This window comes from Panthera tigris, chromosome F2, assembly GCF_018350195.1.
Source record: "Panthera tigris isolate Pti1 chromosome F2, P.tigris_Pti1_mat1.1, whole genome shotgun sequence".
Classification (NCBI taxonomy): domain Eukaryota; kingdom Metazoa; phylum Chordata; class Mammalia; order Carnivora; family Felidae; genus Panthera; species Panthera tigris.
Window position 1 is genome coordinate 60,309,412 of NC_056676.1, and position 13,394 is coordinate 60,322,805.

The 13,394-nt window shown below is 38.9% G+C and overlaps 1 protein-coding gene across 2 annotated transcripts in view; it reads right to left on the minus strand.

Annotated features, from left to right (window-relative positions):
- The window catches only part of EIF3H (eukaryotic translation initiation factor 3 subunit H), a 99,504-nt gene extending 87,145 nt beyond the window's left edge, over positions 1–12,359 (minus strand). The window contains exon 1 of one of the 2 annotated variants that reach the window (XM_007075570.3): positions 12,194–12,359. In XM_007075570.3, the coding sequence (XP_007075632.1) occupies positions 12,194–12,325 (132 nt within the window). In that variant the 5' untranslated portion in view covers positions 12,326–12,359. Of the gene's footprint in view, positions 1–5,069; positions 5,260–12,193 lie in introns of those variants that run through there. The other variant, XM_042972642.1, reaches the window with a different exon arrangement.
- Between the last annotated feature and the right edge of the window lie 1,035 nt (positions 12,360–13,394).

Here is a 13,394-nt window from a genome sequence, read left to right on the forward strand (position 1 = left end):
CTCTATAAGACAAAAGAAAGTAAATTATCCAGAGACTGTGCCCAGCTGAAGCCCCGACATTCACACTTGATTTGCTGTCTTCCATTTGTTATATATACAAAGTAACTCTAAAACTAACCTTTATTTCTTTCAAAAAAAAAATGTTCAAGTGAGAGGGAAAACTTTAGTAAAAGCTTAAAAATTAATTCTTATCAATGTATACACAAATGTGAACCTCTGGTCTGTACAAACAGAAAAATCATATAGCACAGTTGAGAGGCTGGGGCACTAGAACTCAAAGTTTGAGTGCCAGCTCTGTGGCCTTAGGCAAGTTAACTAGATAGGATCACCTACCTCCTGGGGAGATAAGTCAGTCAGTCAGTGCCCATCTCACAGCACTGCTGCAAGGATTAAAAAACAATACACCCAAAGTACCCAGCCCACAGGCCTAGCAAATTCTCGGTAAAACTTTTGTTAGCTACTGCTTCAACTACTATAATAAACATTTCACCTAACCCATTCACTCATCCATCCACCTATCCAACAAATATTTAGTGACTAGAACATGCAAGGTATCTTCATGGCACTGACACTGGTTTCCCCAGACTGTTCAGTTTATTCCTGAGATCTTCTTTCAGTCTAGTAAGATGTAAATATAGCTCATTAAAAATCAACTACCTGGGGCGCCTGGGTGGCGCAGTCGGTTAAGCGTCCGACTTCAGCCAGGTCACGATCTCGCGGTCCGTGAGTTCGAGCCCCGTATCAGGCTCTGGGCTGATGGCTCGGAGCCTGGAGCTTGTTTCCGATTCTTTGTCTCCCTCTCTCTCTGCCCCTCCCCTGTTCATGCTATGTCTCTCTCTGTCCCAAAAATAAATAAAAAATGTTGAAAAAAAAAAAATTTTTAAAAAATCAACTACCTGACAACAAAGTTCCAATTCTGTTGACTTATCAGTCATCTTGATCTAGAACTATCTGTATATACCACAAGGTTTCAAAAGAAGATTTTTTGAAATCTGCTTTAAAAAGGCAAAGGTAAGAGTAAATTGACTTCTTTGAAACAGCGGTGCATGTTGGGGCGCCTGGGTGGCTCAGCTGGTTGAGCATCCGACTTCGGCTCAGGTCTTGTTCTCGCAGTGTGTGAGTTCGAGCCCCGCTTCGGGCTCTGTGCTGACAGCTCAGAGCCTGGAGCCTGCTTCAGATTCTGTGTCTCCCTCTCTCTCTGCCCCTTCTCTGCTCAAGCTCTGCCTCTGTCTCAAAAATAAATAAAAACATTTTTAAAAAATTTAAAAAAAAAGAAACAGCGGTGCATGCATGTGTTTATGTATGTACAGAGGTTCCCTTAAAAACATCATTATCGGGGCGCCTGGGTGGCACAGTCGGTTAAGCGTCCGACTTCAGCCAGGTCACGATCTCGCGGTCCGTGAGTTCGAGCCCCGCGTCAGGCTCTGGGCTGATGGCTCGGAGCCTGGAGCCTGTTTCCGATTCTGTGTCTCCCTCTCTCTCTGCCCCTCCCCCGTTCATGCTCTGTCTCTCTCTGTCCCAAAAATAAATGAAAAACGTTGAAAAAACAAAAATTTAAAAAAAAAAAAACATCATTATCCGTGGGGCGCCTGGGTGGCTCAGTCAGTTAAGCAACAAACTTGGGCTCCAGCCACGACCTTACCACTTGTGGGTTCGAGCACCGCATGGGCTCTGTGCTGACAGCTCAGAGCCTGGAACTTGCTTTGGATTCAGTGTCTCACCCTCTCTGCCCCTCCCCCCATGCACACTTTCTCTCTCACTCTCAAAAAATAAATAATAAACATTAAAAAAAATTTTTTTAATTAAAAAAAAATCACTATCCTGCTAAAAGTAAGGACTAGATCCCCTCCATAAGAGTTTCTTAGGTCTGAAATAGAAAGGCAAGGCCCAACTGCACCAGTTGCTGGCCATTTGGAGAAGAGGTCAGGCGTTCCTAGGCTGGCTTTATTCCAGTTTTGTAGATTCTGGGAGGTAAGGTCCACAGCCTGAATTTCTCACATCAATCACTGTCAAAGAACAGCTAGTACCATAGAAGAATTTTAGTCTCAAAGAAACCGTAATGCCACAGAATCTCCCCTTAGCATATTCTGTAAAGTCAATAACTAGACTTTCATTTAATTCTGGCTTCTTTCACTGACTGACCTGTGAACTTGGCAGTTTTCTTATTTGGTTAAGCCTAGATCATTTTTTTTCTAACACTGAACAAAGAAGGTAGTTACTGCCAAAATGTAAATTCAAAAAGCAGAAAGCAGCATTAGTCTTAAATTTAACACATTTTATGGCTCAAGTGGGATAGGGGTTCCATTTCATAACTGGCTGAGTCAAATAATAAATAGGATTTAAATCACTGCTGTTCAGTTTTGATGTGAAAGAAAGTTAAGTAACTTCAATAGCAAAAAAAAAAAAATTTTTTTTTTTGCTCCTGATACATATGGGATTAGTTGCAATGCTCCAAAACACTTAATCAATATCACCTCTATAATATTTCAGTTGAAAGAGCATACTTCATTTTATTCTCTTGGATCTAATGTTCATCGATGGTCCACAGTTTTGAAGTTAAATCATCTAATAACTTGGGAAAAGGGGGAGAAGGGCAAAGCAGTCTCAAGAATTTTAGCAGAGTAACACTGCTCTCCTCACAAAAATTACTCATGAGAAAAGTACAATGATGTAATCAAACATACAAAAGTATAATCGCAATTAAATGTTAAATGATGAGGTTTTATTTTTAACATTAAGTTTATACTTTACCAACTCAATATACATAACCGATCTGCAAATTTTCCCACGTGTAGCTGGAAAGGAGTTTTTCCAAAGTAAAATGAGTGATAAAAAAGCTAAGCTGGAATAAATTTATGTCCTCTCACATACAAAACAAACCAAAAAATTTCAAAACTGTTCTCTACTTCCTAACACATTTACATTTGTTATCCTGGGGAGCAGGAACCACAGTTTAATTAGAAGGCCTTTAAGTGATCTAGGGGCACCTGGATTACTATTTATTTCTGCTTCCTTAACAGGAGGCAGTGCTGGCTAAAACAAGTTGAGAAGGAAACACTAAAAGGAGTAACTGTGACTGCCTCTGCGAAGAGGGTGGTTGAAGACAGGAATGAAAAGTGAGAGCTTCTTTTACTACATACTCTTTTTGTCTTTTAATTTGTATACCATATGCACCCAATTGGCTGTTTAATTAAATACGCTTAATATATTAAAAGGACTTCAGTTTTCCAGTATAAAAATACACCACAGTGATACCAGGAGAAGGTGATTATTCACCTTCTTTCTCAAGAGGTCTCTCAGAACTGAACTGAAGATTATGCATTTCTGCACAAAATATAAAACAGGGGTTTTCTTCTATCCAAAAAGAAAAGATTTTGGTTTTAACTGTTTTAAAGGCTACTCTTAAACCAAATTTGAAAACAGTACTACAAGCCCTCATTTGGAGGCCAACAACAAAAGGTAAAGAAGATCTTAATAGGCTATCAACTTGGATTTTATTTTGTAATGGGGATTTTCCGAAGGGTTTTTGCATTACTATCCTTTACCTACTCAGCACCACTGTGTGTGATGGCCAAGTACAAAATAGATTCTGTAAGACCTGTCACATGAGAGTTTTGCAGTAATTCAGAAAGGAAAGTGAGAAATGAATAGTGCAGACAACACAGTTACAGACTCACTATGTAAGTGAGTGATCTTAAGAGAATCCGAGGGAAAGCCTACAGAGCAATCAAAGATGATACCAGAAGCCTGGGTGACTTGGGCAGATGGTGATGGCACTAACAGACAACAGGAAGTATTTTATTGACTTGAATCATTGTAACAAGTATGTTAGCATACTAACATGCACACTTAATTTGCACACTTAATTTTAAAAATAAAGACTAAGATCTGTAAAACTCTTAACTTTCCATTAGTAACAGTGCCAAGAAGCAGCACTCCAATAGTCTGTACATGGGAAAGAAACTGTACTATGCAACTATTCTGGAATAATTTGGCAACATGCTTTAAAATCATGCATAACCTTCAAGCCATTAACTTCAGCTCTAGGTATTTATTAAAGCACAGGAAAAACACTAGAAAAGTAAACCCCAAAATCCTAACAGTGCTACCTATACTCCTATTATGAGCTTATAAACTGAGTAATTTTCTTTCTGGGTTTTCTTTATGTGTAATTTCTCCAAACTTCCCTTACAACGAATATATACAGTTTTTGGTTAAAATAATCATAGTTTAGCACATTACTATTGTCCCATAGATAAACAAACATTTTCTACTTACATCAAATGAAGCTAGTTGGGGACAAGGATAGAAGTATAGAAGGTACTGAGAAAAAAAAAATTCTTATTTATCATCAGGACACAATGAATACCTGTGATGTTTAGGTACTATTTGGGGTAAAAAATAAAATTTTATGCCAAAATACAGTGGCTATTCAGACTCAAACAGTAAAAGTTTTATATTTTGACTAAGTTAATACTGAATTACCACTATTTTACTGAATCAATTTTTTTCTCTTCTATTTTTGGGCTTGGTACCAACATTAACAAAAATACAGGGTACTACTCTGACATAAGCCAGTCTCCATTTCAGCCCTTTCAGTTTTATTGAAACAAATACAGTTTGTCACCATATAGATGGAGATGTACATTACACTGTACTTTTCCTATTAAATCTAATCTTTACGGGATATAACCATTTTACAGTATAACAGTCCTTTATGGGAACAACCAGGGCTATTTTCTCTTTAAGTATATTTTCTTATATCTTGCCCAAGGAAATAATATCCAAGTACCATAATTTAAATGATATTTTACAAAAAACATTTATGAACTAACGTCCAAGAGAAAAGCAAATACCACCAAGTTTTCATGTTAAGTGCTGAAGTCAGAAGCTTTCATCGTAAGAAACTAAGGTAGACTTGGTAAAGTACAGGTGAGAATATCTGACCACAAAATAAGAGTGGCAAAGACCCTCACCAAAGCCTAATGCTTTGTAGAGGCTTGTCTCCCCAGTATGAAGACTAGGACTGAGCTAAAAGCCCAGAAAAATGTTGCCGAGACTTAAAATACCTGGTGTTGCTCAGCAAAGCTCTTGAAATCTCGGATATTAAGCTGAAGATCAGAATTTATAATTATATAGGGGCTAGCTGAAGCCAAAGGTGACAAGAAAACAAAAGATGAAAAACCAGTAAATATCGTGCACCCACAGCCTTTTAATGTCAAAACAGGCATTTGAAGAGTTAACATATGCCATCTCATCTGGGCCAGATATGCTACAACTGAAGTTAAAATCTTTTGTTATCTTCCATTACTTGGTAACACATGGAGTTTGGAATCCCACTGTAACTAATACCAACTATTTAAATCAATACCAACTACAAAAACTGTCACTAGCAATAATTAAACATCAATAGGAAATTATATATATTAAGCTGCTATTTATTACAGTAAGAAGGCCATGTGTTATCCTCATATTAAAGAAGAAATGAAGGCCCAGAGATGCTCATTTATTATCAGTTATTAAATCAGGCGATCTCATGGATCACCTCCATGAGAAATACCATGTAAGCTGGGCTCCTTAAACTATCCCAAGGCAGCTACAAGAAACAACATTACTACAGCTTGTTATCACTAATGTATACGCCATAAGCTAAGAAATCATGGTCAGAAAGTTTTTTCAAAAAGAAAATGGATTTCAATAAGCCCTGGGACCTGAAGGGAAAGGAACAAAAGTCCAGGATGTCTGCAAGATTATCTAAATCTTAAAAGCATCCTGAGAAGTCAGGCTTAGATCTGCCTACCCTAAGGAAAGTAAACTACCTTACTTAGGAATACCTACCAACACTCCTCTCAATTCTCTTTAACATTCCTCCTGTTTTCTTCAGTGTTGATTCCTCAATGTCTTAAGTCTGTGTGACTGGTTGGCTAAAGACTGCCTTTTTCCAAACAAGAATATTTACTAAGTTGACTTCTTTTAGCTACAAATAATCTCCTCAAACATGACAGATTATTGGGGCGCCTGGGTGGCTCAGCCGGTTAAGCGTTTTGACTTCGGCTCAGGTCATGATCTCACGGTTTGTCGGTTCGAGCCCCATGTCGGGCTCTGTGCTGACAGCTCAGAGCCTGGAGCCTGCTTTAGATTCTGTGTCTCCCTCTCTCTCTCTCTGCCCTTCCCCTGCTCATGCTCTGTCTCTCTTTCTCTCAAAAGTAAACGTTAACAATGTATATATATATAAGACAGATTATTAAATCTAAAGATCCAATATATTAGCTTTCTTGTGCATTTTAAAGTTTTAACTCTGTAAGAGACCCAAGTTTTAGAAAATACACTTCCTGATGCTTGAGCAGGAACACTAGATTCATTATATTGTGAACACTGTATTTCTATTTCCCCTTATCCTAACATTCATCAAGTCACATAATCTATATGTATATGAGCTTCCTCATTTATAAAACAGGGATAATAATGGTTCCCAAATCAGAGTTGTTACAGGGCTTCAATGCTGTAATATAAAGTACTTTAAATAGTACCTGGCACATAAGAGCAAACATCTACTGAGTCCTTACAACGTATGAAGTAGTTGTAATAATGGAAAGCAAAATGCATCAAAGATGCCAATTTGTGATATGGGTCCAAGCTCTAGAATAAATTCACTGTATGCTCTTGAAAAGCCACTCAGTTTCTATGAGTGACTAAATCATATGTATAATCCAGCTAATCCTGGTTCTATCAGCTCCCGGAGTTCCTAAAATATAATAATGTATGTCAAATTTTTTATCTACTATAAAAAGCTATTGCTTTCGATTAGGAACACCTTACTTGCCAAAGTAAAAATACAACTAAGTGGTCAAAATGTCAGACTGCACACTTAATTTAATCTCATTCAGAGTGTGTGTTTGGTCTCACTTTAAAAATAATGCTGGGGCACCTGGGTGGCTCAGTCGGTTGAGCGTCTAACTTCAGCTCAAGTCAGGATCTCACAGTTCGTGAGTTTGAGCCCCACATCGGGCTCTGTGCTGACAGCTCAGAGCCTGGAGCCTGTTTCAGATTCTGTGTCTCCCTTTCTCTGCCTCTTTCGCGCTCATGCTCTGTCTCTGTCTCTCAAAAATGAATAAACGTTAAAAAAAAATTTTTTTTTTTTAAATAATGCTAACAAGACTGCTTATCTGGTTTTCCGTTGTAGCAAATGAGAAGCTGGAAATAAAAAGGGTAAAAGCCATACAAGTTTAACAACAAAAACAAAACCAAAAAAAAAAAAAAAATGCAGCCAATTAGAAAGATAAATTACTCAAGGCACCTAAATTCAAAAACAGGGGGGGCACCTGGGTGGCTCAGTCCGTTAAGCGTCCGACTTCGGCTCAGGTCATGATCTCACGGTCCGTGAGTTCGAGCCCCGCGTCGGGCTCTGTGCTGACGGCTCAGAGCCTGGAGCCTGTTTCGGATTCTGTGTCTCCCTCTCTCTCTGACCCTCCCCCGTTCATGCTCTGTCTCTCTCTGTCTCAAAAATAAATAAATGTTTAAAAAAAAAAAAAAAAACAGGGGACATTACAGAAATAAACACATGTGAATACCCATAGGGATTCTGGAGGACTACTGTCCAGTATGGGGCAATAAATTATGTTTTTAATGATACTACTAAGTCATCAAAACATAGCTAAGTGATACAAGCCACATTCACTATTCTGACTAAAGAGGCAGAAATTTACGTAATACACTGCAAAAAGATTTATAATTAAAATGTCTAAAATGTAAACGTTTTGGTGCTTGAAAGACTTTCAAGTTACCTGGCTGAAATATACATAAAAAGCAACTTATTTATTCTTTACTGAAGTCAGAAAACTGAAAGAAGAAGCCAAGAGCCACACAATTTTTGGGGGGCCAAACTGTGTTTTACTTGAGCCATGGACTTTAGACAAGAGCTTCCATTTCATAGTTTAACAAACTGTTATCTAGTCTTTATAACTTCATGTAGTCTCCCACACACACACAACGTACAGACATACATGTCATAGCACAGTACAAGCCCTTTACAAATTTGAATTATTCATTTCAGTTCACATAGCACTTCCACCAACATTTTCTCATTAGATCTGAATCACCACCAGGTAAGTAAGGCAGATAACATCAACCCTAAAAGCTGTTGTGAGAATCAGACATAGTCTCACCAAACTTTCCTTCACAGGGTCTTGTAAATAGCAGGTGCTCAAAAAACATTAGAGATTTTTCTTATAGGTATGACACTGATGCTTAAAAAGAGGAAGAAATATGGGCAAGTTTATAAAGTTCACTGGTCTCACTCCTGTGTTTCTCACAAACACACCATTAATCTCTACAAAGCATTTACTGACCCAGTTTCCTCATGATTCATTTTCAAGAAAATTTCTTGTACCACAGAACTGTATTCACTCACAATATCTGAGTGCTTTCTATGGGTCGGTCACTGTTCTAGACACTTGTAAATATTGCAGTGAATAAGCCTGACATTGGTCCTGCTCTCCAGAAGTTGGTATTTTAGTGTATTTTTTAGTGTGAGAAGACAAACAAGCAACAAATAAATAAGAGACTTTCAACAGTAACAAGGGCCTAAAAGTCAGATAAAAGGGTCAATGAACTGATGTAGCCTCTTTAGAGTAGTCAGAAAGTACCTGTGAGGTAATATCTGAGCTGACACCTGAATGACAAAGGATACAGAACTCTTACTTTTTCATTTACTAGTAACATCCTCTACCTTACTTCCAATAAAAGAGAAATGAGGTAGCCAACAACTTTAAATAAGGTAACTTTTTGCCTAAAACAGAAAAACAAAATTTGAAAGGAAGTAAATTTCAGTGGTAATCATTTTTAAGCACCAGAACTATGAAAAGTACAAGTATTTTATAATTTTACCTTCAAATGATCATCTCAGTGAGAAAGGAAAAATAAACAATAAACTATCAATTAACAGTCTATGCTCACATGCCAGGATGAGAGATACAACTGTCATAAAAAGTTCAGATAAAGGAAGAGATCAATGTGAACCAGAACAATACTTTTCAAACATTAAGATTCTATACAGTAGATCAAGAAGGGGCCCTGAGATTCTGAAATACTGTATTTCTGCATTTCTAACAAGGTACCAGGTAAGCCCAATTCCACTGGTCTTGCTGGTCTTGCTGGCCCATGGAAAGATTCAAACTGGTCTGGGGGAACAAGGTAGCTTTTACAGGAAAAGTTCAACAGGAACAATTAGTTTGATCTTTTCTAGGAACAATGAGATCACCTGACTGCAATAAAAATCCACTCTTCCATTCCCGGAGGATTCACTTAGCACCAACTCTGTGCAGGGTACAGTAAAAGTCAAATTGACAAGTCTAATGGAACAGATGATTAAAAGATTCTTGAAAGATACCATTTCACACAAGGAAAATAAGCCATCTATAACTGTCCATTATCAGTCAGATGAGCACAATTACATCACATTCATACAATGAGATGCTCTATAGTAATGGAAATGAATTACTGTCACTTAGACTAGAATGGACTAATCTCAAAAACAATGTGAGATATACATATATATGACTCAGGACATGGGAGAACATGTACTATGATTTAATTCATATTTCATTCATTTTATTAATATACACAGGCAAAACTAAACAGATTATTTAGGAATACTCTATGGTGAAGCTATAAAGAAAACACAATCACTGAAACAAAGTTCACAATATGATTACAGGATGCAAAGAAGGAATGGGAGAAAAGGATGAAATAAGGGAATAGGCTTCAAGGATTTTCGTAATGTCCTATTTCTCACATTGAATGGCAGGTAACTGGATGTTTATTTTGTGATTATTTAAATTGTGTATTATAAGCACTATTTTTCACGTATGATATATTTTGATATTTTTTATAGTTCTTTGCTAATGCTATCAATGATTTTTCTGAAAACTGAATCAGGGAATTAGTAGTAGTAGAGATTCTAACAACAGTGAGTTGAAGCAAAAATGGAAAAATACAACTATAGACAATTCTTTAACCATTGACTTCAAGAGGGAAAAAAGTGGGGACTAAGAATGGAGCGCAGACTGTTAAATGAAAAAGAACTGAGCATTTTAATACGGGAGAGTCCTGACAACATTTACATGTTAAGGGGAAGGTAATTATTAAAGATACAGAAGATGTGATGAAACAGGAGCAAAGGAAGGAAGGGTTCAATACAAGAAAAATTGGTCTTGTCCATTAACAAAATGCCAAGAACAAATGTGATTAAACATGAGGTCAATCATAGTTCTGTGTGGCTGGAATGTACACTTAACAAGAGGCTTGGAAAATTAACCTGAACACAAGCAAGGGCAACATCACTGAAAACATTTCAGGAAGGAAGCTAACAAGATCTAAACTTTCACATTAAGTGAATGTTTTAAGGAAAGTACGAAAGATGGACTGAAGAGGACTAGGAGAACAATTCGAGATACCACTAAAATAATCTGTAAAAGGTATCAGAACATGAACTAGGAATAGTATAAGAATAAAACGAAATATTGTATTCATTCATTCATCCTGTCTATGTTGGTTAAAAGGTTCTGTATTGAGAATATACCACATAAACACAGTCCCTAGCCTGCCCTCAGTAGCTTACATTTCTGTGGGGGAGACAAGAAAGCAAACAAGACAGTTACAGGCAGTGGAAAATGCTATGAAACAGAGTGGTGTGATGGAGGATGATGCGGAGGGAACTACATTTGACAGGGTTGGTAGGCAAGACCTTTCTTAAAACGGGGCATTTAAGTCAACAACCTAAAGGAAAAAAAGAAGCCACCAAGTAGGAAGAAATACTTGAAGTATTTCAGGAAGAGAAAACAATGAACTAAAATGTCACTGTGAATGCAGCCTAGAAAAAAGGATGAGGGGAGCTTGGAGAAAGACACAAGAATAGCAGGACCTTGAAGGATGTGGTAAGAAGTCTGTATTTTATTGCAGGTGAATGTGGTTGATGGCATATAGATGAGAAGCAAATGAATTTGATATATTTTGGAGATGGAACCAACAGGACGTGCTGAGACTGAATGCTGGGGGTTGGGGGGAGAACAAATATAGGTTAATGCCGAAGTTTTCCGATTTGTTCAAATGGGTAGATGGTAATCCCATTTACTACTATGGGAGAGACTGAGGTAAGACCAAGGAGGGGGAGAGGGTAAGGAACGGGGAGATAGCAATAATCTTATTTTGGACAAGTTAAATTTGAGATGCCTATAAAATAGCCAAATAGCAATGTCAAGCAGGCAGTAAGGTATTCAAGCGTGGCATTCAAAAACCAAGTCTGGCAAAAATTATAAATCAGAATACAAGTAATATTTAAAGCCACAAGAAGGGAACTTAAGGAATGTCTACTACTGTAACTTTTTGTAACACAAGTAATAATAATTAAGCAACTACAATGAAATGGTAACTTACAATGTCCCAGAGACTGTTCTAGTTATTGACACATTTTTCGGCCAATTTTAATCCTCAAAACAACTAAAATGAGGAAAATAAGTATAAAGAGGTTAACTTAGCCAATATTATTCAGCTAATTTTGGAGGTAAGACTCAAACCCAAGCAGTCTGGCTCCAGCAGTGTGCTATTACCTACTTTGTTACACTATCTCAGGCATAGACCTGATAGAATGATGCCTAAACCCAAATCCTGAGGAACTCCAACATTCACAGATGAAGAAAGGAGACGCCAACACAAAAGATGTTCATTCCCACTGCATGGTTTCAGTAAACGCTGAGCCACAAACTCAGAAGTGTCTACAGAGTAAATCTCCACTTAGCAAGTTACAGATGTCAGGTCCCAGCAGGGAAGCAATGGAGTTTACTTTATCTTCCAAAAGCCCTAGATTCCTAGATCCTTCTGGACACCTCCTTCACCTATTTGTCTCCCCGAAGAGTCCTTCTCCAAATCCAAGCATCTCAAAACAAGACCTCAAAGATCTGTCACACTCACCCCTAGTTTCTATTCCCTATCTCAGACCTCAACTCCCCCGATGGATGGCAGAGAAAGCTGTCGCGCCTCCCAACAAAAAGTAAAGACGAAAGAGAAAGGTCCAAGGGGAAAAACTTGTCCCAGTCTCACCAGGCCCAGTGGCGAGGCTGCCAAGCAGCACGTCGGGCAGGACTCGACTAAGAACTGAGCTGCCCACGTGGGCCTGGGGAAACGGAACCCCACTCACCAAGCCATCTATCTGCACTTGTTTCACGGCCGAATCTCCGGACCCGCCTTTGCTTTTGCCTTTCCCCGCCGGGCCGGTGGTGGAGCTGGAAGAAGCGGCGGCGGAGCCGGTGCCTTCCTTGCGGGACGCCATCTTTCCAGACAGACAGGAAAAAAGAGAAACGTGAGTGACCGGAAGCGGAAGTACGGGCTTTACGTGATGTCATGCACAGTCCGGGGCTCGAGGGGCGGAGCTGAGAGGAAAAACTGGAGTGGGGCTCCGCCTCCCTTTTCTTTTTCCAGCCTCACCTCCTTCGCCGAAGTAATCCTCTGCGCATGTGCGCTATGTGTTTGAGGCTTTTATTCTTCTCTTTGAATGCTGTAAGAGAGAAGTAGACTTCTTAGAATATTTTACACCTTATGTTTAGTCAGTGTCCATTAGTCAAGTAAGTTGATCATAACAGCATTTTATTTCACATTTTATGTAGCGTCTCGCCTAATCATTTTTCTTTTTTTTTTTTTTAATGTTTTTATTTATTTTTGAGACAGAGACAGAGCATGAGCAGGTGAGGGGCAGAGAGCGAGGGAGACACAGAATCTGAAGCAGGCTCCAGGCTCTGAGCTGTCAGCACAGAGCCCGATGTGGGGTTGGAACTCACAGACCACGAGGTCATTACCTGAGCTGAAGTCGGACGCCTAACCGACTGAGCCACCCAGGCGCCCCTCACTTTTCATTTTTATTAATCCCCACTCCTGATCTTGTAAACTATGAAGAGCTGTACTAAGTCCCATCACACGTGCTTGGAAGCTGAGACATGATTTGTCCAACGTCATTCTGTTAATTAGTGGCAAGCTGGTATTGCTATTTGTCTTACGTAATTTTATAAAAATTTTTTAACGTTTTTATTCATTTTTGAGACAGAGAGAGACAGAGCATGAATGGGGGAGGGTCAGAGAGAGGGAGACACAGAATCTGAAACAGGCTCCCGGCTCTGAGCTGTCAGCACAGGGGCCCAATGTGGGGCTCGAACTCACGGACCCCGAGATCGTGACCTGAGCCGAAGTCGGCGCTCAACCGACTGAGCCACCCAGGCGCCCCATGTCTTATGTAATTTTAGATAGCAGTCTCTAACCACTTAGATTATGCAGAAATTAATTAAAACATGGGAACTTTGATCAGAATTATCAGAACTGATAGCCCTTTGCTGCTATGTAAATCATAC